At 44.7% G+C, this 27,369-nt stretch overlaps 2 protein-coding genes across 4 annotated transcripts in view; both read right to left on the reverse strand.

Moving 5' to 3' along the window:
• LOC109884538 (E3 ubiquitin-protein ligase RBBP6-like) overlaps window positions 1-21,439 on the reverse strand; it is a 63,653-nt gene extending 42,214 nt beyond the window's left edge. For 2 of the 3 annotated variants that reach the window (XM_031821858.1, XM_031821857.1), the window contains exons 1-3: window positions 20,304-21,439; window positions 15,746-15,845; window positions 15,430-15,466 (exon numbers count right to left, since the gene is read on the reverse strand). In XM_031821858.1, coding sequence (XP_031677718.1) covers window positions 15,430-15,466; window positions 15,746-15,845; window positions 20,304-20,469 — 303 coding nt within the window. In that variant the 5' untranslated portion in view covers window positions 20,470-21,439. The remainder of the gene's footprint in view (window positions 1-15,429; window positions 15,467-15,745; window positions 15,846-20,303) is intronic. The other variant, XM_031821856.1, reaches the window with a different exon arrangement.
• A 4,266-nt stretch (window positions 21,440-25,705) lies between these two features.
• Window positions 25,706-27,369, reverse strand: part of LOC116373136 (voltage-dependent calcium channel gamma-3 subunit-like) — an 8,569-nt gene continuing 6,905 nt past the window's right edge. The window contains exons 3-4 of the mRNA XM_031821860.1: window positions 27,024-27,164; window positions 25,706-26,399 (exon numbers count right to left, since the gene is read on the reverse strand). Coding sequence (XP_031677720.1) covers window positions 25,795-26,399; window positions 27,024-27,164 — 746 coding nt within the window. The 3' untranslated portion in view covers window positions 25,706-25,794. The remainder of the gene's footprint in view (window positions 26,400-27,023; window positions 27,165-27,369) is intronic.

A 27,369-nucleotide genomic window follows, 5' to 3' on the forward strand; every position in this document is an offset into this window, starting at 1 on the left:
GGCTAGCTACATCAATAGTAGTAGTTGGTACTACAGCCTGGCTAGCTACACCAGTAGTAGTAGTTGGTATTACAGCATAGCTAGCTACACTAGTAGTAGATGGTGCTACAGCCTGGCTAGCTACACTAGCAGTAGATGGTGCTACAGCATGGCTAGCTACACTAGTAGTAGATGGTGCTACAGCCTGGCTAGCTACACCAGTAGTAGTAGTTGGTACTACAGCCTGGCTAGCTACACCAGAAGTAGGGGTAGTAGTAGTTGGTACTACAGCCTGGCTAGCTACACCAGTAGTAGTAGTTGGTAATACAGCCTGGCTAGCTACACCAGTAGTAGTAGTTGGTAATACAGCCTGGCTAGCTACACCAGTAGTAGTAGTTGGTACTACAGCCTGGCTAGCTACACCAGTAGTAGTAGTTGGTACTACAGCCTGGCTAGCTACACTAGTAGTAGATGGTGCTATAGCCTGGCTAGCTACACTAGCAGTAGATGGTGCTACAAGCATGGCTAGCTATACTAGTAGTAGATGGTGCTACAGCCTGGCTAGCTATATCACATAGGAACTGGTGCTACAGCCTGGCTAGCTATATCACACAGGAACTGGTGCGACAGCCTGGCTAGCTACCCCAGTAGTAGTAGTTGGTACTACAGCCTGGCTAGCTACCCCAGTAGTAGTAGTTGGTACTACAGCCTGGATAGCTACCCCAGTAGTAGTAGTTGGTTCTACAGCCTGGCTAGCTACACCAGTAGTAGTAGTTGGTTCTACAGCCTGGCTAGCTACACCAGTAGTAGTAGTTGGTTCTACAGCCTGGCTAGCTACACCAGTAGTAGTAGTTGGTTCTACAGCCTGGCTAGCTACACCAGTAGTAGTAGTTGGTATTACAGCATGGCTAGCTACACAGTAGTAGTAGTTGGTATTACAGCATAGCTAGCTACACTAGCAGTAGATGGTGCTACAGCCTGGCTAGCTACACTAGCAGTAGATGGTGCTACAGCATGGCTAGCTACACTAGTAGTAGATGGTGCTACAGCCTGGCTAGCTACACCAGTAGTAGTAGTTGGTACTACAGCCTGGCTAGCTACACCAGTAGTAGTAGTTGGTACTACAGCCTGGCTAGCTACACCAGTAGTAGTAGTTGGTATTACAGCATGGCTAGCTACACTAGTAGTAGTAGTTGGTACTACAGCCTGGCTAGCTACACTAGTAGTAGATGGTGCTACAGCCTGGCTAGCTATATCACATAGGAACTGGTGCTACAGCCTGGCTAGCTACATCACACAGGAACTGGTGCTACAGCCTGGCTAGCTATATCACACAGGAACTGGTGCTACAGCCTGGCTAGCTACACCAGTAGTAGTAGTTGGTATTACAGCCTAGCTAGCTACCCTAGTAGTAGTTGGTACTACAGCCTGGATAGCTACCCCAGTAGTAGTAGTTGGTACTACAGCCTGGATAGCTACCCCAGTAGTAGTAGTTGGTACTACAGCCTGGCTAGCTACATCAATAGTAGTAGTTGGTACTACAGCCTGGCTAGCTACACCAGTAGTAGTAGTTGGTATTACAGCATAGCTAGCTACACTAGTAGTAGATGGTGCTACAGCCTGGCTAGCTACACTAGCAGTAGATGGTGCTACAGCATGGCTAGCTACACTAGTAGTAGATGGTGCTACAGCCTGGCTAGCTACACCAGTAGTAGTAGTGGTACTACAGCCTGGCTAGCTACACCCAGAAGTAGGGGTAGTAGTAGTTGGTACTACAGCCTGGCTAGCTACACCAGTAGTAGTAGTTGGTTCTACAGCCTGGCTAGCTACACAGTATGTAGTAGTTGGTTCTACAGCCTGGCTAGCTACACCAGTAGTAGTAGTTGGTATTACCAGCATGGCTAGCTACACCAGTAGTAAGTAGTTGGATTACAGCATAGCTAGCTACACAGCAGTAGATGGTGCTACAGCCTGGCAGCTACACTAGCAGTAGATGGTGCTACAGCATGGCTAGCTACACTAGTAGTAGATGGTGCTACAGCCTGGCTAGCTACACCAGTAGTAGTAGTTGGTACTACAGCCTGGCTAGCCTACACCAGTAGTAGTAGTTGGTATTACAGCATTAGCCTAGCTACACTAGTAGTAGATGGGTTTTGCTACAGCCTGGCTAGCTACCACTAGCAGTAAGATGGTGATACAGCATGGCTAGCTACACTAGTAGTAGATGGTGCTACAGCCTGGCTAGCTACACCAGTAGTAGTAGTTGGTACTACAGCCTGGCTAGCTACACCAGAAGTAGGGGTAGTAGTAGTTGGTACTACAGCCTGGCTAGCTACACCAGTAGTAGTAGTTGGTAATACAGCCTGGCTAGCTACACCAGTAGTAGTAGTTGGTAATACAGCCTGGCTAGCTACACCAGTAGTAGTAGTTGGTACTACAGCCTGGCTAGCTACACCAGTAGTAGTAGTTGGTACTACAGCCTGGCTAGCTACACTAGTAGTAGATGGTGCTATAGCCTGGCTAGCTACACTAGCAGTAGATGGTGCTACAGCATGGCTAGCTATACTAGTAGTAGATGGTGCTACAGCCTGGCTAGCTATATCACATAGGAACTGGTGCTACAGCCTGGCTAGCTATATCACACAGGAACTGGTGCGACAGCCTGGCTAGCTACCCCAGTAGTAGTAGTTGGTACTACAGCCTGGCTAGCTACCCCAGTAGTAGTAGTTGGTACTACAGCCTGGATAGCTACCCCAGTAGTAGTAGTTGGTTCTACAGCCTGGCTAGCTACACCAGTAGTAGTAGTTGGTTCTACAGCCTGGCTAGCTACACCAGTAGTAGTAGTTGGTTCTACAGCCTGGCTAGCTACACCAGTAGTAGTAGTTGGTTCTACAGCCTGGCTAGCTACACCAGTAGTAGTAGTTGGTATTACAGCATGGCTAGCTACACCAGTAGTAGTAGTTGGTATTACAGCATAGCTAGCTACACTAGCAGTAGATGGTGCTACAGCCTGGCTAGCTACACTAGCAGTAGATGGTGCTACAGCATGGCTAGCTACACTAGTAGTAGATGGTGCTACAGCCTGGCTAGCTACACCAGTAGTAGTAGTTGGTACTACAGCCTGGCTAGCTACACCAGTAGTAGTAGTTGGTACTACAGCCTGGCTAGCTACACCAGTAGTAGTAGTTGGTATTACAGCATGGCTAGCTACACTAGTAGTAGTAGTTGGTACTACAGCCTGGCTAGCTACACTAGTAGTAGATGGTGCTACAGCCTGGCTAGCTATATCACATAGGAACTGGTGCTACAGCCTGGCTAGCTACATCACACAGGAACTGGTGCTACAGCCTGGCTAGCTATATCACACAGGAACTGGTGCTACAGCCTGGCTAGCTACACCAGTAGTAGTAGTTGGTATTACAGCCTAGCTAGCTACCCTAGTAGTAGTTGGTACTACAGCCTGGATAGCTACCCCAGTAGTAGTAGTTGGTACTACAGCCTGGATAGCTACCCCAGTAGTAGTAGTTGGTACTACAGCCTGGCTAGCTACATCAATAGTAGTAGTTGGTACTACAGCCTGGCTAGCTACACCAGTAGTAGTAGTTGGTATTACAGCATAGCTAGCTACACTAGTAGTAGATGGTGCTACAGCCTGGCTAGCTACACTAGCAGTAGATGGTGCTACAGCATGGCTAGCTACACCAGTAGTAGATGGTGCTAAGCCTGGCTAGCTACACCAGTAGTAGTAGTTGGTACTACAGCCTGGCTAGCTACACCAGAAGTAGGGGTAGTAGTAGTTGGTACTACAGCCTGGCTAGCTACACCAGTAGTAGTAGTTGGTTCTACAGCCTGGCTAGCTACACCAGTAGTAGTAGTTGGTTCTACAGCCTGGCTAGCTACACCAGTAGTAGTAGTTGGTATTACAGCATGGCTAGCTACACCAGTAGTAGTAGTTGGTATTACAGCATAGCTAGCTACACTAGCAGTAGATGGTGCTACAGCCTGGCTAGCTACACTAGCAGTAGATGGTGCTACAGCATGGCTAGCTACACTAGTAGTAGATGGTGCTACAGCCTGGCTAGCTACACCAGTAGTAGTAGTTGGTACTACAGCCTGGCTAGCTACACCAGTAGTAGTAGTTGGTACTACAGCCTGGCTAGCTACACCAGTAGTAGTAGTTGGTATTACAGCATGGCTAGCTACACTAGTAGTAGTAGTTGGTACTACAGCCTGGCTAGCTACACTAGTAGTAGATGGTGCTACAGCCTGGCTAGCTATATCACATAGGAACTGGTGCTACAGCCTGGCTAGCTACATCACACAGGAACTGGTGCTACAGCCTGGCTAGCTATATCACACAGGAACTGGTGCTACAGCCTGGCTAGCTACACCAGTAGTAGTAGTTGGTATTACAGCCTAGCTAGCTACCCTAGTAGTAGTTGGTACTACAGCCTGGATAGCTACCCCAGTAGTAGTAGTTGGTACTACAGCCTGGATAGCTACCCCAGTAGTAGTAGTTGGTACTACAGCCTGGCTAGCTACATCAATAGTAGTAGTTGGTACTACAGCCTGGCTAGCTACAACAGTAGTAGTAGTTGGTACTACAGCCTGGCTAGCTACACCAGTAGTAGTAGTTGGTACTACAGCCTGGCTAGCTACAACAGTAGTAGTAGTTGGTATTACAGCATGGCTAGCTACACTAGTAGTAGTAGTTGGTACTACAGCCTGGCTAGCTACACTAGTAGTAGATGGTGCTACAGCATGGCTAGCTATACTAGTAGTAGATGGTGCTACAGCCTGGCTAGCTATATCACATAGGAACTGGTGCTACAGCCTGGCTAGCTATATCACATAGGAACTGGTGCTACAGCCTGGCTAGCTACATCACACAGGAACTGGTGCTACAGCCTGGCTAGCTATATCACACAGGAACTGGTGCTACAGCCTGGCTAGCTACACCAGTAGTAGTAGTTGGTATTACAGCCTAGCTAGCTACCCTAGTAGTAGTTGGTACTACAGCCTGGATAGCTACCCCAGTAGTAGTAGTTGGTACTACAGCCTGGATAGCTACCCCAGTAGTAGTAGTTGGTACTACAGCCTGGCTAGCTACCCCAGTAGTAGTAGTTGGTACTACAGCCTGGCTAGCTACATCAATAGTAGTAGTTGGTACTACAGCCTGGCTAGCTACACCAGTAGTAGTAGTTGGTTCTACAGCCTGGCTAGCTACACCAGTAGTAGATGGTTCTACAGCCTGGCTAGCTACACCAGTAGTAGTAGTTGGTATTACAGCATGGCTAGCTACACCAGTAGTAGTAGTTGGTACTACAGCCTGGCTAGCTACACCAGTAGTAGTAGTTGGTATTACAGCATAGCTAGCTACACTAGCAGTAGATGGTACTACAGCCTGGATAGCTACCCCAGTAGTAGTAGTTGGTACTACAGCCTGGATAGCTACCCCAGTAGTAGTAGTTGGTACTACAGCCTGGCTAGCTACATCAATAGTAGTAGTTGGTACTACAGCCTGGCTAGCTACACCAGTAGTAGTAGTTGGTTCTACAGCCTGGCTAGCTACACCAGTAGTAGTAGTTGGTTCTACAGCCTGGCTAGCTACACCAGTAGTAGTAGTTGGTTCTACAGCCTGGCTAGCTACACCAGTAGTAGTAGTTGGTTCTACAGCCTGGCTAGCTACACCAGTAGTAGTAGTTGGTATTACAGCATGGCTAGCTACACCAGTAGTAGTAGTTGGTATTACAGCATAGCTAGCTACACTAGCAGTAGATGGTGCTACAGCCTGGCTAGCTACACTAGCAGTAGATGGTGCTACAGCATGGCTAGCTACACTAGTAGTAGATGGTGCTACAGCCTGGCTAGCTACACCAGTAGTAGTAGTTGGTACTACAGCCTGGCTAGCTACACCAGTAGTAGTAGTTGGTACTACAGCCTGGCTAGCTACACCAGTAGTAGTAGTTGGTATTACAGCATGGCTAGCTACACTAGTAGTAGTAGTTGGTACTACAGCCTGGCTAGCTACACTAGTAGTAGATGGTGCTACAGCCTGGCTAGCTATATCACATAGGAACTGGTGCTACAGCCTGGCTAGCTACATCACACAGGAACTGGTGCTACAGCCTGGCTAGCTATATCACACAGGAACTGGTGCTACAGCCTGGCTAGCTACACCAGTAGTAGTAGTTGGTATTACAGCCTAGCTAGCTACCCTAGTAGTAGTTGGTACTACAGCCTGGATAGCTACCCCAGTAGTAGTAGTTGGTACTACAGCCTGGATAGCTACCCCAGTAGTAGTAGTTGGTACTACAGCCTGGCTAGCTACATCAATAGTAGTAGTTGGTACTACAGCCTGGCTAGCTACACCAGTAGTAGTAGTTGGTATTACAGCATAGCTAGCTACACTAGTAGTAGATGGTGCTACAGCCTGGCTAGCTACACTAGCAGTAGATGGTGCTACAGCATGGCTAGCTACACTAGTAGTAGATGGTGCTACAGCCTGGCTAGCTACACCAGTAGTAGTAGTTGGTACTACAGCCTGGCTAGCTACACCAGAAGTAGGGGTAGTAGTAGTTGGTACTACAGCCTGGCTAGCTACACCAGTAGTAGTAGTTGGTAATACAGCCTGGCTAGCTACACCAGTAGTAGTAGTTGGTAATACAGCCTGGCTAGCTACACCAGTAGTAGTAGTTGGTACTACAGCCTGGCTAGCTACACCAGTAGTAGTAGTTGGTACTACAGCCTGGCTAGCTACACTAGTAGTAGATGGTGCTATAGCCTGGCTAGCTACACTAGCAGTAGATGGTGCTACAGCATGGCTAGCTATACTAGTAGTAGATGGTGCTACAGCCTGGCTAGCTATATCACATAGGAACTGGTGCTACAGCCTGGCTAGCTATATCACACAGGAACTGGTGCGACAGCCTGGCTAGCTACCCCAGTAGTAGTAGTTGGTACTACAGCCTGGCTAGCTACCCCAGTAGTAGTAGTTGGTACTACAGCCTGGATAGCTACCCCAGTAGTAGTAGTTGGTTCTACAGCCTGGCTAGCTACACCAGTAGTAGTAGTTGGTTCTACAGCCTGGCTAGCTACACCAGTAGTAGTAGTTGGTTCTACAGCCTGGCTAGCTACACCAGTAGTAGTAGTTGGTTCTACAGCCTGGCTAGCTACACCAGTAGTAGTAGTTGGTATTACAGCATGGCTAGCTACACCAGTAGTAGTAGTTGGTATTACAGCATAGCTAGCTACACTAGCAGTAGATGGTGCTACAGCCTGGCTAGCTACACTAGCAGTAGATGGTGCTACAGCATGGCTAGCTACACTAGTAGTAGATGGTGCTACAGCCTGGCTAGCTACACCAGTAGTAGTAGTTGGTACTACAGCCTGGCTAGCTACACCAGTAGTAGTAGTTGGTACTACAGCCTGGCTAGCTACACCAGTAGTAGTAGTTGGTATTACAGCATGGCTAGCTACACTAGTAGTAGTAGTTGGTACTACAGCCTGGCTAGCTACACTAGTAGTAGATGGTGCTACAGCCTGGCTAGCTATATCACATAGGAACTGGTGCTACAGCCTGGCTAGCTACATCACACAGGAACTGGTGCTACAGCCTGGCTAGCTATATCACACAGGAACTGGTGCTACAGCCTGGCTAGCTACACCAGTAGTAGTAGTTGGTATTACAGCCTAGCTAGCTACCCTAGTAGTAGTTGGTACTACAGCCTGGATAGCTACCCCAGTAGTAGTAGTTGGTACTACAGCCTGGATAGCTACCCCAGTAGTAGTAGTTGGTACTACAGCCTGGCTAGCTACATCAATAGTAGTAGTTGGTACTACAGCCTGGCTAGCTACACCAGTAGTAGTAGTTGGTATTACAGCATAGCTAGCTACACTAGTAGTAGATGGTGCTACAGCCTGGCTAGCTACACTAGCAGTAGATGGTGCTACAGCATGGCTAGCTACACTAGTAGTAGATGGTGCTACAGCCTGGCTAGCTACACCAGTAGTAGTAGTTGGTACTACAGCCTGGCTAGCTACACCAGAAGTAGGGGTAGTAGTAGTTGGTACTACAGCCTGGCTAGCTACACCAGTAGTAGTAGTTGGTTCTACAGCCTGGCTAGCTACACCAGTAGTAGTAGTTGGTTCTACAGCCTGGCTAGCTACACCAGTAGTAGTAGTTGGTATTACAGCATGGCTAGCTACACCAGTAGTAGTAGTTGGTATTACAGCATAGCTAGCTACACTAGCAGTAGATGGTGCTACAGCCTGGCTAGCTACACTAGCAGTAGATGGTGCTACAGCATGGCTAGCTACACTAGTAGTAGATGGTGCTACAGCCTGGCTAGCTACACCAGTAGTAGTAGTTGGTACTACAGCCTGGCTAGCTACACCAGTAGTAGTAGTTGGTACTACAGCCTGGCTAGCTACACCAGTAGTAGTAGTTGGTATTACAGCATGGCTAGCTACACTAGTAGTAGTAGTTGGTACTACAGCCTGGCTAGCTACACTAGTAGTAGATGGTGCTACAGCCTGGCTAGCTATATCACATAGGAACTGGTGCTACAGCCTGGCTAGCTACATCACACAGGAACTGGTGCTACAGCCTGGCTAGCTATATCACACAGGAACTGGTGCTACAGCCTGGCTAGCTACACCAGTAGTAGTAGTTGGTATTACAGCCTAGCTAGCTACCCTAGTAGTAGTTGGTACTACAGCCTGGATAGCTACCCCAGTAGTAGTAGTTGGTACTACAGCCTGGATAGCTACCCCAGTAGTAGTAGTTGGTACTACAGCCTGGCTAGCTACATCAATAGTAGTAGTTGGTACTACAGCCTGGCTAGCTACACCAGTAGTAGTAGTTGGTATTACAGCATAGCTAGCTACACTAGTAGTAGATGGTGCTACAGCCTGGCTAGCTACACTAGCAGTAGATGGTGCTACAGCATGGCTAGCTACACTAGTAGTAGATGGTGCTACAGCCTGGCTAGCTACACCAGTAGTAGTAGTTGGTACTACAGCCTGGCTAGCTACACCAGAAGTAGGGGTAGTAGTAGTTGGTACTACAGCCTGGCTAGCTACACCAGTAGTAGTAGTTGGTAATACAGCCTGGCTAGCTACACCAGTAGTAGTAGTTGGTAATACAGCCTGGCTAGCTACACCAGTAGTAGTAGTTGGTACTACAGCCTGGCTAGCTACACCAGTAGTAGTAGTTGGTACTACAGCCTGGCTAGCTACACTAGTAGTAGATGGTGCTATAGCCTGGCTAGCTACACTAGCAGTAGATGGTGCTACAGCATGGCTAGCTATACTAGTAGTAGATGGTGCTACAGCCTGGCTAGCTATATCACATAGGAACTGGTGCTACAGCCTGGCTAGCTATATCACACAGGAACTGGTGCGACAGCCTGGCTAGCTACCCCAGTAGTAGTAGTTGGTACTACAGCCTGGCTAGCTACCCCAGTAGTAGTAGTTGGTACTACAGCCTGGATAGCTACCCCAGTAGTAGTAGTTGGTTCTACAGCCTGGCTAGCTACACCAGTAGTAGTAGTTGGTTCTACAGCCTGGCTAGCTACACCAGTAGTAGTAGTTGGTTCTACAGCCTGGCTAGCTACACCAGTAGTAGTAGTTGGTTCTACAGCCTGGCTAGCTACACCAGTAGTAGTAGTTGGTATTACAGCATGGCTAGCTACACCAGTAGTAGTAGTTGGTATTACAGCATAGCTAGCTACACTAGCAGTAGATGGTGCTACAGCCTGGCTAGCTACACTAGCAGTAGATGGTGCTACAGCATGGCTAGCTACACTAGTAGTAGATGGTGCTACAGCCTGGCTAGCTACACCAGTAGTAGTAGTTGGTACTACAGCCTGGCTAGCTACACCAGTAGTAGTAGTTGGTACTACAGCCTGGCTAGCTACACCAGTAGTAGTAGTTGGTATTACAGCATGGCTAGCTACACTAGTAGTAGTAGTTGGTACTACAGCCTGGCTAGCTACACTAGTAGTAGATGGTGCTACAGCCTGGCTAGCTATATCACATAGGAACTGGTGCTACAGCCTGGCTAGCTACATCACACAGGAACTGGTGCTACAGCCTGGCTAGCTATATCACACAGGAACTGGTGCTACAGCCTGGCTAGCTACACCAGTAGTAGTAGTTGGTATTACAGCCTAGCTAGCTACCCTAGTAGTAGTTGGTACTACAGCCTGGATAGCTACCCCAGTAGTAGTAGTTGGTACTACAGCCTGGATAGCTACCCCAGTAGTAGTAGTTGGTACTACAGCCTGGCTAGCTACATCAATAGTAGTAGTTGGTACTACAGCCTGGCTAGCTACACCAGTAGTAGTAGTTGGTATTACAGCATAGCTAGCTACACTAGTAGTAGATGGTGCTACAGCCTGGCTAGCTACACTAGCAGTAGATGGTGCTACAGCATGGCTAGCTACACCAGTAGTAGATGGTGCTAAGCCTGGCTAGCTACACCAGTAGTAGTAGTTGGTACTACAGCCTGGCTAGCTACACCAGAAGTAGGGGTAGTAGTAGTTGGTACTACAGCCTGGCTAGCTACACCAGTAGTAGTAGTTGGTTCTACAGCCTGGCTAGCTACACCAGTAGTAGTAGTTGGTTCTACAGCCTGGCTAGCTACACCAGTAGTAGTAGTTGGTATTACAGCATGGCTAGCTACACCAGTAGTAGTAGTTGGTATTACAGCATAGCTAGCTACACTAGCAGTAGATGGTGCTACAGCCTGGCTAGCTACACTAGCAGTAGATGGTGCTACAGCATGGCTAGCTACACTAGTAGTAGATGGTGCTACAGCCTGGCTAGCTACACCAGTAGTAGTAGTTGGTACTACAGCCTGGCTAGCTACACCAGTAGTAGTAGTTGGTACTACAGCCTGGCTAGCTACACCAGTAGTAGTAGTTGGTATTACAGCATGGCTAGCTACACTAGTAGTAGTAGTTGGTACTACAGCCTGGCTAGCTACACTAGTAGTAGATGGTGCTACAGCCTGGCTAGCTATATCACATAGGAACTGGTGCTACAGCCTGGCTAGCTACATCACACAGGAACTGGTGCTACAGCCTGGCTAGCTATATCACACAGGAACTGGTGCTACAGCCTGGCTAGCTACACCAGTAGTAGTAGTTGGTATTACAGCCTAGCTAGCTACCCTAGTAGTAGTTGGTACTACAGCCTGGATAGCTACCCCAGTAGTAGTAGTTGGTACTACAGCCTGGATAGCTACCCCAGTAGTAGTAGTTGGTACTACAGCCTGGCTAGCTACATCAATAGTAGTAGTTGGTACTACAGCCTGGCTAGCTACACCAGTAGTAGTAGTTGGTATTACAGCATAGCTAGCTACACTAGTAGTAGATGGTGCTACAGCCTGGCTAGCTACACTAGCAGTAGATGGTGCTACAGCATGGCTAGCTACACTAGTAGTAGATGGTGCTACAGCCTGGCTAGCTACACCAGTAGTAGTAGTTGGTACTACAGCCTGGCTAGCTACACCAGAAGTAGGGGTAGTAGTAGTTGGTACTACAGCCTGGCTAGCTACACCAGTAGTAGTAGTTGGTAATACAGCCTGGCTAGCTACACCAGTAGTAGTAGTTGGTAATACAGCCTGGCTAGCTACACCAGTAGTAGTAGTTGGTACTACAGCCTGGCTAGCTACACCAGTAGTAGTAGTTGGTACTACAGCCTGGCTAGCTACACTAGTAGTAGATGGTGCTATAGCCTGGCTAGCTACACTAGCAGTAGATGGTGCTACAGCATGGCTAGCTATACTAGTAGTAGATGGTGCTACAGCCTGGCTAGCTATATCACATAGGAACTGGTGCTACAGCCTGGCTAGCTATATCACACAGGAACTGGTGCGACAGCCTGGCTAGCTACCCCAGTAGTAGTAGTTGGTACTACAGCCTGGCTAGCTACCCCAGTAGTAGTAGTTGGTACTACAGCCTGGATAGCTACCCCAGTAGTAGTAGTTGGTACTACAGCCTGGCTAGCTACATCAATAGTAGTAGTTGGTACTACAGCCTGGCTAGCTACACCAGTAGTAGTAGTAGTTGGTACTACAGCCTGGCTAGCTACACCAGTAGCAGTAGTAGTAGTTGGTACTACAGCCTGGCTAGCTACACCAGTAGTAGTAGTTGGTACTACAGCCTGGCTAGCTACACCAGTAGTAGTTGGTACCACAGCCTGGCTAGCTACACCAGTAGTAGTGGTAGTTGGTACTACAGCCTGGCTAGCTACACCAGTAGTAGTAGTAGTTGGTACTACAGCCTGGCTAGCTACACCAGTAGTAGTGGTAGTTGGTACTACAGCCTGGCTAGCTACACTAGTAGTAGATGGTGCTACAGCCTGGCTAGCTATACTAGTAGTAGATGGTGCTACAGCCTGGCTAGCTATATCACATAGGAACTGGTACTACAGCCTGGCTAGCTACACCAGTAGTAGTAGTTGGTACTACAGCCTGGCTAGCTACACCAGTAGTAGTAGTAGTTGGTACTACAGCCTGGCTAGCTACACCAGTAGTAGTGGTAGTTGGTACTACAGCCTGGCTAGCTACACCAGTAGTAGTAGTTGGTACTACAGCCTGGCTAGCTACACCAGTAGTAGTTGGTACCACAGCCTGGCTAGCTACACCAGTAGTAGTGGTAGTTGGTACTACAGCCTGGCTAGCTACACCAGTAGTAGTAGTAGTTGGTACTACAGCCTGGCTAGCTACACCAGTAGTAGTGGTAGTTGGTACTACAGCCTGGCTAGCTACACTAGTAGTAGATGGTGCTACAGCCTGGCTAGCTATACTAGTAGTAGATGGTGCTACAGCCTGGCTAGCTATATCACATAGGAACTGGTACTACAGCCTGGCTAGCTACACCAGTAGTAGTAGTTGGTACTACAGCCTGGCTAGCTACACCAGTAGTAGTAGTAGTTGGTACTACAGCCTGGCTAGCTACACCAGTAGTAGTGGTAGTTGGTACTACAGCCTGGCTAGCTACACTAGTAGTAGATGGTGCTACAGCCTGGCTAGCTATACTAGTAGTAGATGGTGCTACAGCCTGGCTAGCTATATCACATAGGAACTGGTACTACAGCCTGGCTAGCTACACCAGTAGTAGTAGTTGGTACTACAGCCTGGCTAGCTACACCAGTAGTAGTAGTTGGTACTAAAGCCTGGCTAGCTACACCAGTAGTAGTAGTTGGTACTACAGCCTGGCTAGCTACACCAGTAGTAGTAGTTGGTACTACAGCCTGGCTAGCTACACCAGTAGTAGTAGTTGGTACTACAGCCTGGCTAGCTACACCAGTAGTAGTAGTTGGTACTACAGCCTGGCTAACTACATTAGTAGTAGTAGTTGGTACTACAGCCTGGCTAGCTACATTAATAGTAGGTATTACAGCGGAGTTTGCTACACCAGTAGTAGTAGGAATTACAGCTTGGCTAGCTGCATCACTAATGGTAGTAGTAGTCAGTGGTGGCATTTACAGCTGCGCTAGCTACATTTGTAGCTGTAGTTGGTATTACTACCTAGACCAGCCTAGCTTGTTTACTAATACTGGTACAGTAGTAGTAGGTGTTACAGCCCGGCTAGCTACACCAGTATTAGTAATAATAGCTGTTGTTGTGGCCCTTTACTACACTATGAGCTAACAGGATTATGTCCTGAGCTAGGTAACAGACTATGAGCTAACAGGATTAAGCCCAGAGCTAGGTAACAGACTATGGGCTAACAGGATTAAGTTTTAGAGCTAGGCCGGTCTAGGTAACAGACTATGAGCTAACAGGATTAAGTTTTAGAGCTAGGTAACAGACTGAGCTAACAGGATTAAGTTTTAGAGCTAGGTAACAGGATTAAGTCCAGAGCTAGGTAACAGACTATGAGCTAACAGGATTAAGTTTTAGAGCTAAACAACAGACTATGAGCTAACAGGATTAAGTTTTAGAGCTAGGCCGGTCTAGGCAACTGATTAGATCACGCTACACCAGTTAACCCAAGATCCTACTTCCTAGCCACTGCATGTAGCTATATGGTAACAGGTGAAGTGAACCATGATGCCTTCACTACTCCTCATCTACAGCAGTGTCTGGAGTGAGGCGCTATGGGTCCATTTAGGATGATCTAATGCATTATATGGAAACACTGCAAAAAATATAATAAACAAGGGACAAAGGGGAAGGAGGGAGGGTAGAGAGATCTGGTTTAGTAAGCTATAAACTCTTCGTCGTCGCTGTCATCATCATCATCATAGTAGAGGCTGGAAGGGTCAGAGGTCACTGTGAAGGGAAGACACAGGGTCTGGTGTGGTTGGTGCACGTGCTCACAACAGAACACATAACCTCTTTATTGACAGTTCTGGCAGCGTACAGCAGCAACCAAACACAACCCTGTCGCCACGGGAACCTACCATGCCACACAGTCAGAACCCTGTGATGTCACAATAGATCATTTCAGTGATGTAATTAATAGTCTCTGTGATGTCATAATGCGATCATCATGGCACCGCTTGTTGGAACTCTGTACCAAACATGATCGTGGATTCAGTAGTCATCATAGTAAGTACTTAACACCTAGTTTACAGTTTAGCTTTAAGTTGAATAAATATTGCAAAGTAGACAAAAATGCATTGCATTTCTAAGTAGTTTCTAGTTAAAAAAAAACAAAAAACAATGAGAGAACAAAAGGATCAACTATGTCCAGTCCATATTAAAAATGTCAGAATATGATGAGAGAACAACATTAGGACAGCCAAATATCAGCAATTAACTTCAGGTTAAGAACACTGTTGAACAGGAACCAAATGATTTACCCCCCACCCCACACACACACACACACACAGTCACACACAGGTATCCATATAAAACGTATGCATTAGTCTTACAGTCAAATACGTCACAAACTCATTGCTTATAACACCACGTGAAAGAAAAAGCCCCCATTGATTTGAAGTAAAGCAGCGTAGTAACAACCCGCCTGTAGGATCATGAAGCATCGTCTCAACACACAAGGGGATGTGGGGGGGGGGGGGGGCTCTGTACAGTGGCAGGCTAACAACACCACGCTAACCGTTGTTTCAATATGAAATACAGGCACATTATAGTTCAGATCCATCAACACATTGAACAACATAAAAATAAAAAACACACAGTGAGTTACAACAACAGAGAACAGCAGTTGGGAACCATCAAAACAGAATATTAATCACCATGACAACTCAAGAGTTAACTGGTGACCAATCAGAACAGAATATTATCACCATAACAACTCAAGAGTTAACCGGTGACCAATCAGAACAGAATATTATCACCATGACAACTCAAGAGTTAACTGGTTACCCATTCAGAACAGAGTTTTACACAGTATCCTTTAACCACCAGAGCAGAGTTTATAAAAGGAGGACAGAGATAGTAAGGAAAATGAGAGTGCTTTGTTTACATACGGGTCTGGAGGATCCAGCAGCCATGTCAGAACGGTCACTACAAACAAACAGAAACAACAACATGTCAACAACCACCACAGACATGGACTAGACAACAGTTTAGAATAGAATAGCTAGGCTGGTCTGACTGGATACTAGTGTGTGGAGGGGGGGGTACTACCGTCTGACTGGATACTAGTGTGTGGCTGTGTGTAGGGGGGGAATCAACAGGCGATGGGGGGGGGGGGGGGGGGTTACTATTTGACTGGATACTAGTGTGTGGTTACTACTCATGTCATGCAGATAGACACAGGGTCACGATGTCATAGCTACGTACACAATGAACGTTCTGCCCGCTGGTTTGACCCCTCCGATGGGGGTGCGTCTGACGATCACTGATGAGTGTTTGGGGATGTGAACCTCTTCATCAGTGTACTCTGTAGAAGCACATGGTACACAGATCATCAGTACTGTACTCTGTAGAAGCACATGGTACCCAGCATATATCATCAGTACTGTACTCTGTAGAAGCACATGGTACCCAGCATATATCATCAGTACTGTACTCTGTAGAAGCACATGGTACACAGCATATATCATCAGTACTGTACTCTGTAGAAGCACATGGTACCCAGCATATATCATTAGTACTGTACTCTGTAGAAGCACATGGTACACAGATCATTAGTACTGTAGTCTATAGAACAGGGAATATATTATATCATCAGTACTGTAGTCTATAGAACAGGGAATATATTATATCATCAGTACTGTAGTCTATAGAACAGGGAATATATCATCAGTACTGTAGTCTATAGAACAGGGAATATATCATCAGTACTGTAGTCTATAGAACAGGGAATATATTATATCATCAGTACTGTAGTCTATAGACCAGGGAATATATTATATCAGTGCTGTAGTCTATAGACCAGGGAATATATTATATCATCAGTGCTGTAGTCTATAGAACAGGGAATATGATATCATCAGTACTGTAGTCTATAGAACAGGGAATATATTATATCATCAGTACTGTAGTCTATAGAACAGGGAATATATCATCAGTACTGTAGTCTATAGAACAGGGAATATATCATCAGTACTGTAGTCTATAGAACAGGGAATATATTATATCATCAGTACTGTAGTCTATAGACCAGGGAATATATTATATCAGTGCTGTAGTCTATAGACCAGGGAATATATTATATCATCAGTGCTGTAGTCTATAGAACAGGGAATATGATATCATCAGTACTGTAGTCTATAGAACAGGGAATATATGATATCATCAGTACTGTAGTCTATAGAACAGGGAATATATGATATCATCAGTACTGTAGTCTATAGAACAGGGAATATATGATATCATCAGTACTGTAGTCTATAGAACAGGGAATATATGATATCATCAGTACTGTAGTCTATAGAACAGGGAATATATGATATCATCAGTACTGTAGTCTATAGAACAGGGAATATATTAAATCATCAGTACTGTAGTCTATAGAACAGGGAATATATGATATCATCAGTACTGTAGTCTATAGACCAGGGAATATATGATATCATCAGTACTGTAGTCTATAGACCAGGGAATATATGATATCATCAGTACTGTAGTCTATAGAACAGGGAATATATTATATCATCAGTACTGTAGTCTATAGAACAGGGAATATATGATATCATCAGTACTGTAGTCTATAGACCAGGGAATATATGATATCATCAGTACTGTAGTCTATAGACCAGGGAATATATGATATCATCAGTACTGTAGTCTATAGAACAGGGAATATATTATATCATCAGTACTGTAGTCTATAGAACAGGGAATATATTATATCATCAGTACTGTAGTCTATAGAACAGGGAATATATTATATCATCAGTACTGTAGTCTATAGACCAGGGAATATATTATATCATCAGTACTGTAGTCTATAGACCAGGGAATATATTATATCATCAGTACTGTAGTCTATAGACCAGGGAATATATGATATCATCAGTACTGTAGTCTATAGAACAGGGAATATATGATATCATCAGTACTGTAGTCTATAGACCAGGGAATATATGATATCATCAGTACTGTAGTCTATAGACCAGGGAATATATGATATCATCAGTACTGTAGTCTATAGACCAGGGAATATATGATATCATCAGTACTGTAGTCTATAGAACAGGGAATATATTATATAATCAGTGCTGTAGTCTATAGAACAGGGAATATATGATATCATCAGTACTGTAGTCTATAGAACAGGGAATATATTATATCATCAGTACTGTAGTCTATAGACCAGGGAATATATGATATCATCAGTACTGTAGTCTATAGACCAGGGAATATATGATATCATCAGTACTGTAGTCTATAGACCAGGGAATATATGATATCATCAGTACTGTAGTCTATAGACCAGGGAATATATGATATCATCAGTACTGTAGTCTATAGACCAGGGAATATATGATATCATCAGTACTGTAGTCTATAGACCAGGGAATATATGATATCATCAGTACTGTAGTCTATAGACCAGGGAATATATGATATCATCAGTACTGTAGTCTATAGACCAGGGAATATATGATATCATCAGTACTGTAGTCTATAGACCAGGGAATATATTATATCATCAGTACTGTAGTCTATAGAACAGGGAATATATTATATCATCAGTACTGTAGTCTATAGAACAGGGAATATATGATATCATCAGTACTGTAGTCTATAGACCAGGGAATATATGATATCATCAGTACTGTAGTCTATAGAACAGGGAATATATTATATCATCAGTACTGTAGTCTATAGAACAGGGAATATATGATATCATCAGTACTGTAGTCTATAGACCAGGGAATATATGATATCATCAGTACTGTAGTCTATAGACCAGGGAATATATTATATCATCAGTACTGTAGTCTATAGACCAGGGAATATATGATATCATCAGTACTGTAGTCTATAGAACAGGGAATATATTATATCATCAGTACTGTAGTCTATAGAACAGGGAATATATGATATCATCAGTACTGTAGTCTATAGACCAGGGAATATATGATATCATCAGTACTGTAGTCTATAGACCAGGGAATATGATATCATCAGTACTGTAGTCTATAGAACAGGGAATATATGATATCATCAGTACTGTAGTCTATAGACCAGGGAATATATGATATCATCAGTACTGTAGTCTATAGACCAGGGAATATATGATATCATCAGTACTGTAGTCTATAGAACAGGGAATATATTATATCATCAGTACTGTAGTCTATAGAACAGGGAATATATTATATCATCAGTACTGTAGTCTATAGAACAGGGAATATATTATATCATCAGTACTGTAGTCTATAGACCAGGGAATATATTATATCATCAGTACTGTAGCCTATAGACCAGGGAATATATTATATCATCAGTACTGTAGTCTATAGAACAGGGAATATATGATATCATCAGTACTGTAGTCTATAGACCAGGGAATATATGATATCATCAGTACTGTAGTCTATAGACCAGGGAATATATTATATCATCAGTACTGTAGTCTATAGAACAGGGAATATATTATATCATCAGTGCTGTAGTCTATAGAACAGGGAATATATTATATCATCAGTACTGTAGTCTATAGAACAGGGAATATATGATATCATCAGTACTGTAGTCTATAGACCAGGGAATATATTATATCATCAGTACTGTAGTCTATAGAACAGGGAATATATTATATCATCAGTGCTGTAGTCTATAGAACAGGGAATATATTATATCATCAGTACTGTAGTCTATAGACCAGGGAATATATGATATCATCAGTACTGTAGTCTATAGACCAGGGAATATATTATATCATCAGTACTGTAGTCTATAGACCAGGGAATATATGATATCATCAGTACTGTAGTCTATAGACCAGGGAATATATGATATCATCAGTACTGTAGTCTATAGAACAGGGAATATATTATATCATCAGTACTGTAGTCTATAGAACAGGGAATATATGATATCATCAGTACTGTAGTCTATAGACCAGGGAATATATTATATCATCAGTAATACAAAGTGTTTGGGGACATCAAACAAAACCAGGTAAATTCACATCTTTCTTCCCTGTGTAAAAAGCCCCCCCAGCCTAAACTCTTAGACTGGACTCAACATCTCATGAGTTCCCAGAGATGATAAATATGCTTTTGTTGTTCCTCAACAATGAGACAGTCAGTCTGCCTGGTCAACGCAGCTCATGCAACAATGTTGATCACGACGATGTTGTTTTCACTTTGCTTCTTAATGTAAATCCACCAGTGTTGTGTAATTAACGTTACACTATTATTATTATTATAATGTTTTACATATACAAACAGCTAGCTTGTCATTTCTTCTTAGCAAAGTACGGGTCTAAATGTTGTTAGCCGCTAATGCTAATCAGCATATTATTAATGCTAATAATATTAAATTAAAGGGAAAAAATCAATCAGAATGGAGAAAGAACACGCTAAGGGTCACCGCACTACTCATAAAGCAAAATGTAGAATTTAAATAATTACAAATATTATTGTATTTTTTGGGGGAGGGGTCAAATACATTAATATAATCCAAATTTTGTACTACCGTGAGATAGGTGTGTGTGTTTGTAATAAATAAATATCACACACTTTGTCTATATATATATACATCTATATCTATATATAGATAGATGTCTATATAGATTATGTTTTGGGCCCATATCCCCGATCCCTACCAGGAAGTACACACCATAAAACTGCATAAAACCATCGAGAATCTTGGCATCACTGATTAACATCATCTCGTTGTAGAATCAACCTGAACAACTTAACTAACTCTAGTTAGTTACCTTCACGGGTCTGTGCGTTGGTGATCTGCAGGTCGCAGTCGGTGGCTTTGAGGCGCTCTCTGCCCATAATCTGCCGTTTCAGCTCGGCCAGGGTGATGTGCAGCCCGTCAAAGGTCACGGTGTTGTAGTCCAGTTTGGACGAGAATTTATAATGAACACACGACATTCTCACAACTAATCACTTAAAAAACTCAAACTCAAAAGACAAAGGAGGGGGAAAACAACACGTTAGTTAAGAAATAACAATAACCAGTAGTAGATATGATCTGAGACTGAAGGTGGAGGGGGGGAAACTACCAGATTATTCTATAATAAGATAATATCGAAGGGAAAACAGGCAATGAACTAAGAGGAAGTATTCACAGATAGTCCTTGTAGCTGTTTGCGTCAAAGACACCAAACTACTAGTAGTGACAGACCGGGACACCCGCAAGCAGCGTCTTTAATAACCCGGTCAGTTCGTTAATTAAGTGTCCGGTAGAACAACAAGAAAAAGTACAGTTCCACAAGTGTCCATTACGAGGTTTTTTTTTCACGGTTATTAATAGTCAGTAAGAGTCTCTCTCGCGGAAACAACGGGCCTTGTAGCTGCGGAAAGCAGCGCGGCACCGGGGTCGCGGTTAGGAGTCCATGCGAGGCCCGTAAGCGTCGCTCTTCCGCCGTAAAACGGCGCAAAGTCCTAAAAATAAAAATCTTCTTCAATCCGTCTGGGGGAAGAAAAAAAATTAAACGTCCAAATAAAATAAAGTCCTTCAAACGATCCTTTTCGGAGTTGCAGTCCACCCAGGAAACGATGTTGATCCTTGTGTGACCTACGATGAAAGAAGGAGATCTGCGGCCTTGGTCCGTGTACCTACCAGTGAAAACAAAAACATTACCCGCAGATAAGCTTATTTTACACTAACTAGTTAACTGGTTAGAAAACGGCCACTGGAAATAAACACTTTAATAACCAGTTAGCTTAGGTTTATTATCCAAAACGACGGTAATTCTCTTTCTAAACTATAATTTTCGTTGTTTAAATCCATAACATCCATTTCGACGGTCTTTCAGTTGCTCCTCGTTGTCTTCTGAACATCATGGCGGGCCCGGAAACTGGCCTGACAAGAAAACGGAAACGAGGGTGACGTTCTTCTTCTTCTTTACTGTTCATTTGGCGGACTACAATCTATAAAGTGCAACCTACTGTGTGAGGTAGTAAAATTATTACACACACACAAAAAAAACGTTTCGGATGAAAATACTCATACTAACTAGTAAAATCAACAACAAAACATGATACAATTCAGTCTACTTCTGTTAAAATCATATAGTCAAAACGGATCCCCACAGGTTCAGGAGCACTGGAGGGCGGGGTAGTTCTTCCATCGAAACAAACCACTTGAAGGTCTTCCGTTGTGAATTCTTTCAGACCCAGAAACTTTTCTTCCGTATCCATAATTGATGTCCATTTTTATTTTATTTTTTATGTTGACACTTGACCAGTGCAGTTATTAACAGTTACAATAAACACCACAAAGATAAATTTCGGTTTCGATGTTTGGTGACGTGTGCAGCTTTGTCTCCCTCTAGTGAGCTGTAGAATGAAACAACAAGCCCCGAGGAGGATCGGTATGAGGCCATATGGCTAAGGGCTGTTCTTTAAGGACGACGCAACCTGCATGGCCTGGATACAACCCTTAGCCGTGGTATATTGGCCATATACCACAAACCCCTATTATAAACTGGTTACCAACATAATTAGAGCAGTAAAAATAAATGTTCTGTCATACCCGTGGTATACGGTCTGATATACCACTGCTGTCAGCCAATCAGCATTCAGGGCTTAAACCACCTAGTTTATAATACACGATAAACCACTACATTGTAGAATAATAGTGAAGACATCAAAACTATGAAATAACACATATGGAATCATGTAATAACCAAAAAAGTGTAAACAAATCAAAATATATTTTAAATTTGAGATTCTTCAAAGTAGCCGAAGTTTGCCTTGATGACAGCTTTGCACACTCTAGGCATTTTATCAACCAGCTTCATGAGGTTGTCACCTGGAATGCATTTCAATTAACAGGTGTGTCTTGTTAAAAGTTCATTTGTTGAATTTCTTTCCTTCTTAATCCGTTTGAGCCAATCTGTTGTGTTGTGACAAGGTAGGGTTGGTATACAGGACACAGCCCTATTGGGTAAAATACCAAGTCCATATTATGGCAAGAACAGCTCAAATAAGCAAAGAGAAACAACCGTCCATCATTACTTTAAGACATGAAGGTCAGTCAATACTCAAGAACTTTGAACGTTTCTTCAAGTGCAGTCGCAAAAACCATCAAGGACTATGATGAAACTGAAACTGTCTCTCATGAGGACTGCCACAGGAAAGGAAGACCCAGAGTTACCTCTGCTGCAGAGGATAAGTTCATTAGAGTTACCAGGCTCTCATGAGGACCGCCACAGGAAAGGAAGACTCAGAGTTACCTCTGCTGCAGAGGGTAAGTTCATTAGAGTTACCAGCCTCAGAAACTGCAGCCCAAATAAATGCTTCACAGATGTCAAGTAACAGACACATCTCAACATCAACTGTTCAGATGAGACTGTTTGAATCAGGCCTTCATGGTCAAATTTCTGCAAAGAAACCACTACTAAAGGACACCAATAATAAGAAGAGAGTTGCTTGGGCCAAGAAACACGAGCAATGGACATTAGACCGGTGGATATCTGTCCTTTGGGTCCGAATTAGAGATTTTTGATTCCAACCACCGTGTCTTTGTGAGATGCATTGTAGGTGAACGGATGATCGCCGCATATGTGGTTCCCAACGTGAAGCATGGAGGAGGAGGCATGGAGGTGTGATGGTGAGGCATGGAGGAGGAGGCATGGAGGTGTGATGGTGAGGCATGGAGGAGGAGGTGTGATGGTTTGCTGGTGACACTGATCAGTGATTTTACTTAGAATTCAAGGCACACTTAACCATCAAGGCTACCACAGCATTCTGGAGCAATACGCCATCCTGTGTGGTTTGCGTTTGTTTCTCAACAGGACAATGACCCAACACACCTCCAGGCTGTGTATGGGCTATTTGATCAAGAAGGAGAGTGATGGAGTGCTGCATCAGATGACCTGGCCTCCACAATCACCCAACCTCAACCCAATTGAGACGGTTTGGGATGAGTTGGACCGCAAAGTGAAGGAAAAGCAGCCAACAAGTGCTCAGCATGTGGGAACTCATTCATGACAGTTGGAAAAGCATTCCAGGTGAAGCTGGTTGAGAGAATTCCAATAGTGTTCAAAGCTGTCATCAAGGCAAAGTGGTGTCTACTTTGAAGAATCTCAAATATGAAATATATTTTGACTTGTTTATCACTTTTTTTGGTTACTACATGATTCTATATGTTATATAGAATATATATATATATTTTTTTTTATTTAGTTTTGATGTCTGTAGCACATACTTATGTTCTATCATTCATTTTAAAGTGATACAACAACTGAAAGAAATAGACAGGACCAATACAGAGCCCAAGCAGGAGAATCACTATACCTTGTTATCTCAATAGACTGTGCGTGTGTGTGACGGGTTGCATTTGTTTGTTGACAGTACATTGTGTTTTGGCTGGTGGTTCAAAGCACTCTACACCTGAGGTGCCACATAATCAGGTGTTTTCTCAGTCCACAGAGTCCTGAGAGAGAGAGAGAGAGAGAGAACCTGAGCGACACACAGAGACAGAGAGACAGACAGAGAGCGAGACAGAGAGCGAGACAGAGAGAGAGAGAGAGAGAGAGAGACACCTCTCGCACGCACACACACACACACACACACACACACACAGCCAAAATCAACAGCTGAGATGTTATTATTACTGTAGCCTAGTTTACAAAACACAGAAACACTATAAAAAAAACACAGGAACAGTAGAAATCATTTCATAATGTCACAGAAATGTAAGTTATGTCCCATTTCAAACTCATATTTATTATAGACAGTGTGAGGGCAGACTAAGAGCTACTAGAGGTTAGTCAGTGTATTTATTATAGACAGACTAAGAGCTACTAGAGGTTAGTCAGTGTATTTATTATAGACAGACTAAGAGTTACTAGAGGTCAGTCAGCAGAAAACACAACATCTTTAAAGAGAGGGTTTTTGTAACAGAAAACAAAAGGGAGCATTCTTATTGGATGTCAGGTCGGACAGCTACACTGGATCTGGGTCTGTCATTGGCTCTCGACAGAGGTCAGGGGTCATTTAAGCTTCCAGGAAACAAATTGAACAGACAGATCAATTCTATACTGTTCTGCACAGCAATATGATTGTTGTAAGTGTTCCATCCTGTCTGTTCTACGGTCATCAGACAGAGGTAGTGTTCCATCCTGTCTGTTCTACGGTCATCAGACAGAGGTAGTGTTCCATCCTGTCTGTTCTACGGTCATCAGACAGAGGTAGTGTTCCATCCTGTCTGTTCTACGGTCATCAGACAGAGGTAGTGTTCCATCCTGTCTGTTCTACGGTCATCAGACAGAGGTAGTGTTCCATCCTGTCTGTTCTACGGTCATCAGACAGAGGTAGTGTTCCATCCTGTCTGTTCTACGGTCATCAGAGAGAGGTAGTGTTCCATCCTGTCTGTTCTACGGTCATCAGACAGAGGTAGTGTTCCATCCTGTCTGTTCTACGGTCATCAGACAGAGGTAGTGTTCCATCCTGTCTGTTCTACGGTCATCAGAGAGAGGTAGTGTTCCATCCTGTCTGTTCTACGGTCATCAGAGAGAGGTAGTGTTCCATCCTGTCTGTTCTACGGTCATCAGACAGAGGTAGTGTTCCATCCTGTCTGTTCTACGGTCATCAGACAGAGGTAGTGTTCCATCCTGTCTGTTCTACGGTCATCAGAGAGAGGTAGTGTTCCATCCTGTCTGTTCTACGGTCATCAGACAGAGGTAGTGTTCCATCCTGTCTGTTCTACGGTCATCAGACAGAGGTAGTGTTCCATCCTGTCTGTTCTACGGTCATCAGACAGAGGTAGTGTTCCATCCTGTCTGTTCTACGGTCATCAGACAGAGGTAGTGTTCCATCCTGTCTGTTCTACGGTCATCAGACAGAGGTAGTGTTCCATCCTGTCTGTTCTACGGTCATCAGACAGAGGTAGTGTTCCATCCTGTCAACTTTCCTTCCAACTGTCCTTCCTCTCTCCCTCTCCCCCCCCTTCCCTCTCCCTCCACTCCTTCCAATATTCCTTCCTCCCATTCTCTCATTTTTCCCCTCCCTCCCTCCCTCCCTCCCTCCCTCCCTCCACTCCTCCCTCCCTCCCTCCCAATATTCCTCCCTCCCATTCTCTCATTTTTCCCCTCCCTCCCTCCCTCCCTCCCTCCCTCCCTCCCTCCCTCCACTCCTCCCAATATTTCTCCCTCCCATTCTCTCATTTTTCCCTCCCTCCCCTCTCTCATCTACATCTCAGCTAACGCGCTCTCTCTCTCTCTCTCTCTCTCTCTCCCTCTCTCTCTCTCAGACAGGTGTTGTCTTCCTGTTAGCAGCATTGCTAGGCAGCATGTCCTTGTTGTTGGGCTTGCTTGTCAGTGGCAACAGGAAAACGCTCCTCGCAACATCCACCCCTCCTCCTCCTCCTCCTCCTCCTCCTCCTCCTCCTCCTCCTCCTCCTGCAGCCATCTTGTTGTCGGGCAGCGTTAGTTTGTGCGAGGCCAACTCCGACCCCGCCGGCCCCGCGGCGACAACCTTTGACATGGACAGGGCCACCGGCAACGGCGAGGGGTCGCGAGGTCGCAGCTGCCCCGCCGACGACAGCGAGTGACGGTAGTCCACATTGCCGCGGTAACTGGAGCGGCGTCTGTAGCGGTTGTAGCGGCTGTAGTAGGACGCGGAGCGGAACAGAGCGTGTTTGGTGAGGGAGCGGCGCCCGCGGGTCCGGAGCTTTCGGTGGCGCTCTATGAAGGCGTGTACTGTCAGAACGCCCACCATCTCAGCCAAGATGAAGGACAACGCCCCGAAGTAGAAAGACCAGCCGTACGAGTAACTCTTCTTACTGTCGCTCTGACCCGGGTCACCAGAGTTAGCAGAGATGTAGACGATGATGCCGATGATGTTACTGAGTCCTGGAGAGGGAGAGGGGGGAGAGAGAGTTAGCAGAGATGTAGACGATGATGCCGATGATGTTACTGAGTCCTGGAGAGGGGAGAGAGAGAGAGTTAGCTGAGATGTAGACGAGAGACAGAGAGAGAGATAGAGTTTGCTGAGATGTAAATGAGAGAGAGAGAGAGAGAGAGAGTTTGCTGAGATGTAAATGAGAGAGAGAGAGAGTTTGCTGAGATGTAAATGAGAGAGAGAGAGAGAGAGTTTGCTGAGATGTAAATGAGAGAGAGAGAGAGTTTGCTGAGATGTAAATGAGAGAGAGAGAGAGAGAGTTTGCTGAGATGTAAATGAGAGAGAGAGAGAGAGAGTTTGCTGAGATGTAAATGAGAGAGAGAGAGAGAGAGTTTGCTGAGATGTAAATGAGAGAGAGAGAGAGTTTGCTGAGATGTAAATGAGAGAGAGAGACAGAGAAAGAGAGAGAGAGAGAGAGAGAGAGAGAGACAGAGAAAGAGAGAGAGAGAGAGAGAGAGAGAGTTTGCTGAGATGTAGATGAGAGAGAGAGACAGAGAAAGAGAGAGAGAGAGAGAGAGAGAGAGAGAGACAGAGAAAGAGAGAGAGAGAGAGAGAGAGAGAGAGAGAGGGCTGACCTGCGGAGACGAACAGTATCCCAGCGCTGAGCATGACGTTGTGTTGTGTCTTGTAGAACTCGCTGCCGGCCACACACACTCCTCCCAGAAACAACAGACCTACACTCATTATGGGGAATATACTGGAGGCTCTCACTGCTCCTTCAACACACACACACACAGACACACACAGACACACACAGACAGACACAGACAGACACACACAGACACACACAGACAGACACAGACAGACACACACACACACAGACAGACACACACAGTAAAAGAGACAGACACACAGACACACACACACACACAGAGACACACACAGACACACACAGAGACACACACAGAGACACACACACAC

This window comes from Oncorhynchus kisutch, unplaced genomic scaffold, assembly GCF_002021735.2.
Source record: "Oncorhynchus kisutch isolate 150728-3 unplaced genomic scaffold, Okis_V2 scaffold4023, whole genome shotgun sequence".
Classification (NCBI taxonomy): Eukaryota; Metazoa; Chordata; class Actinopteri; order Salmoniformes; family Salmonidae; genus Oncorhynchus; species Oncorhynchus kisutch.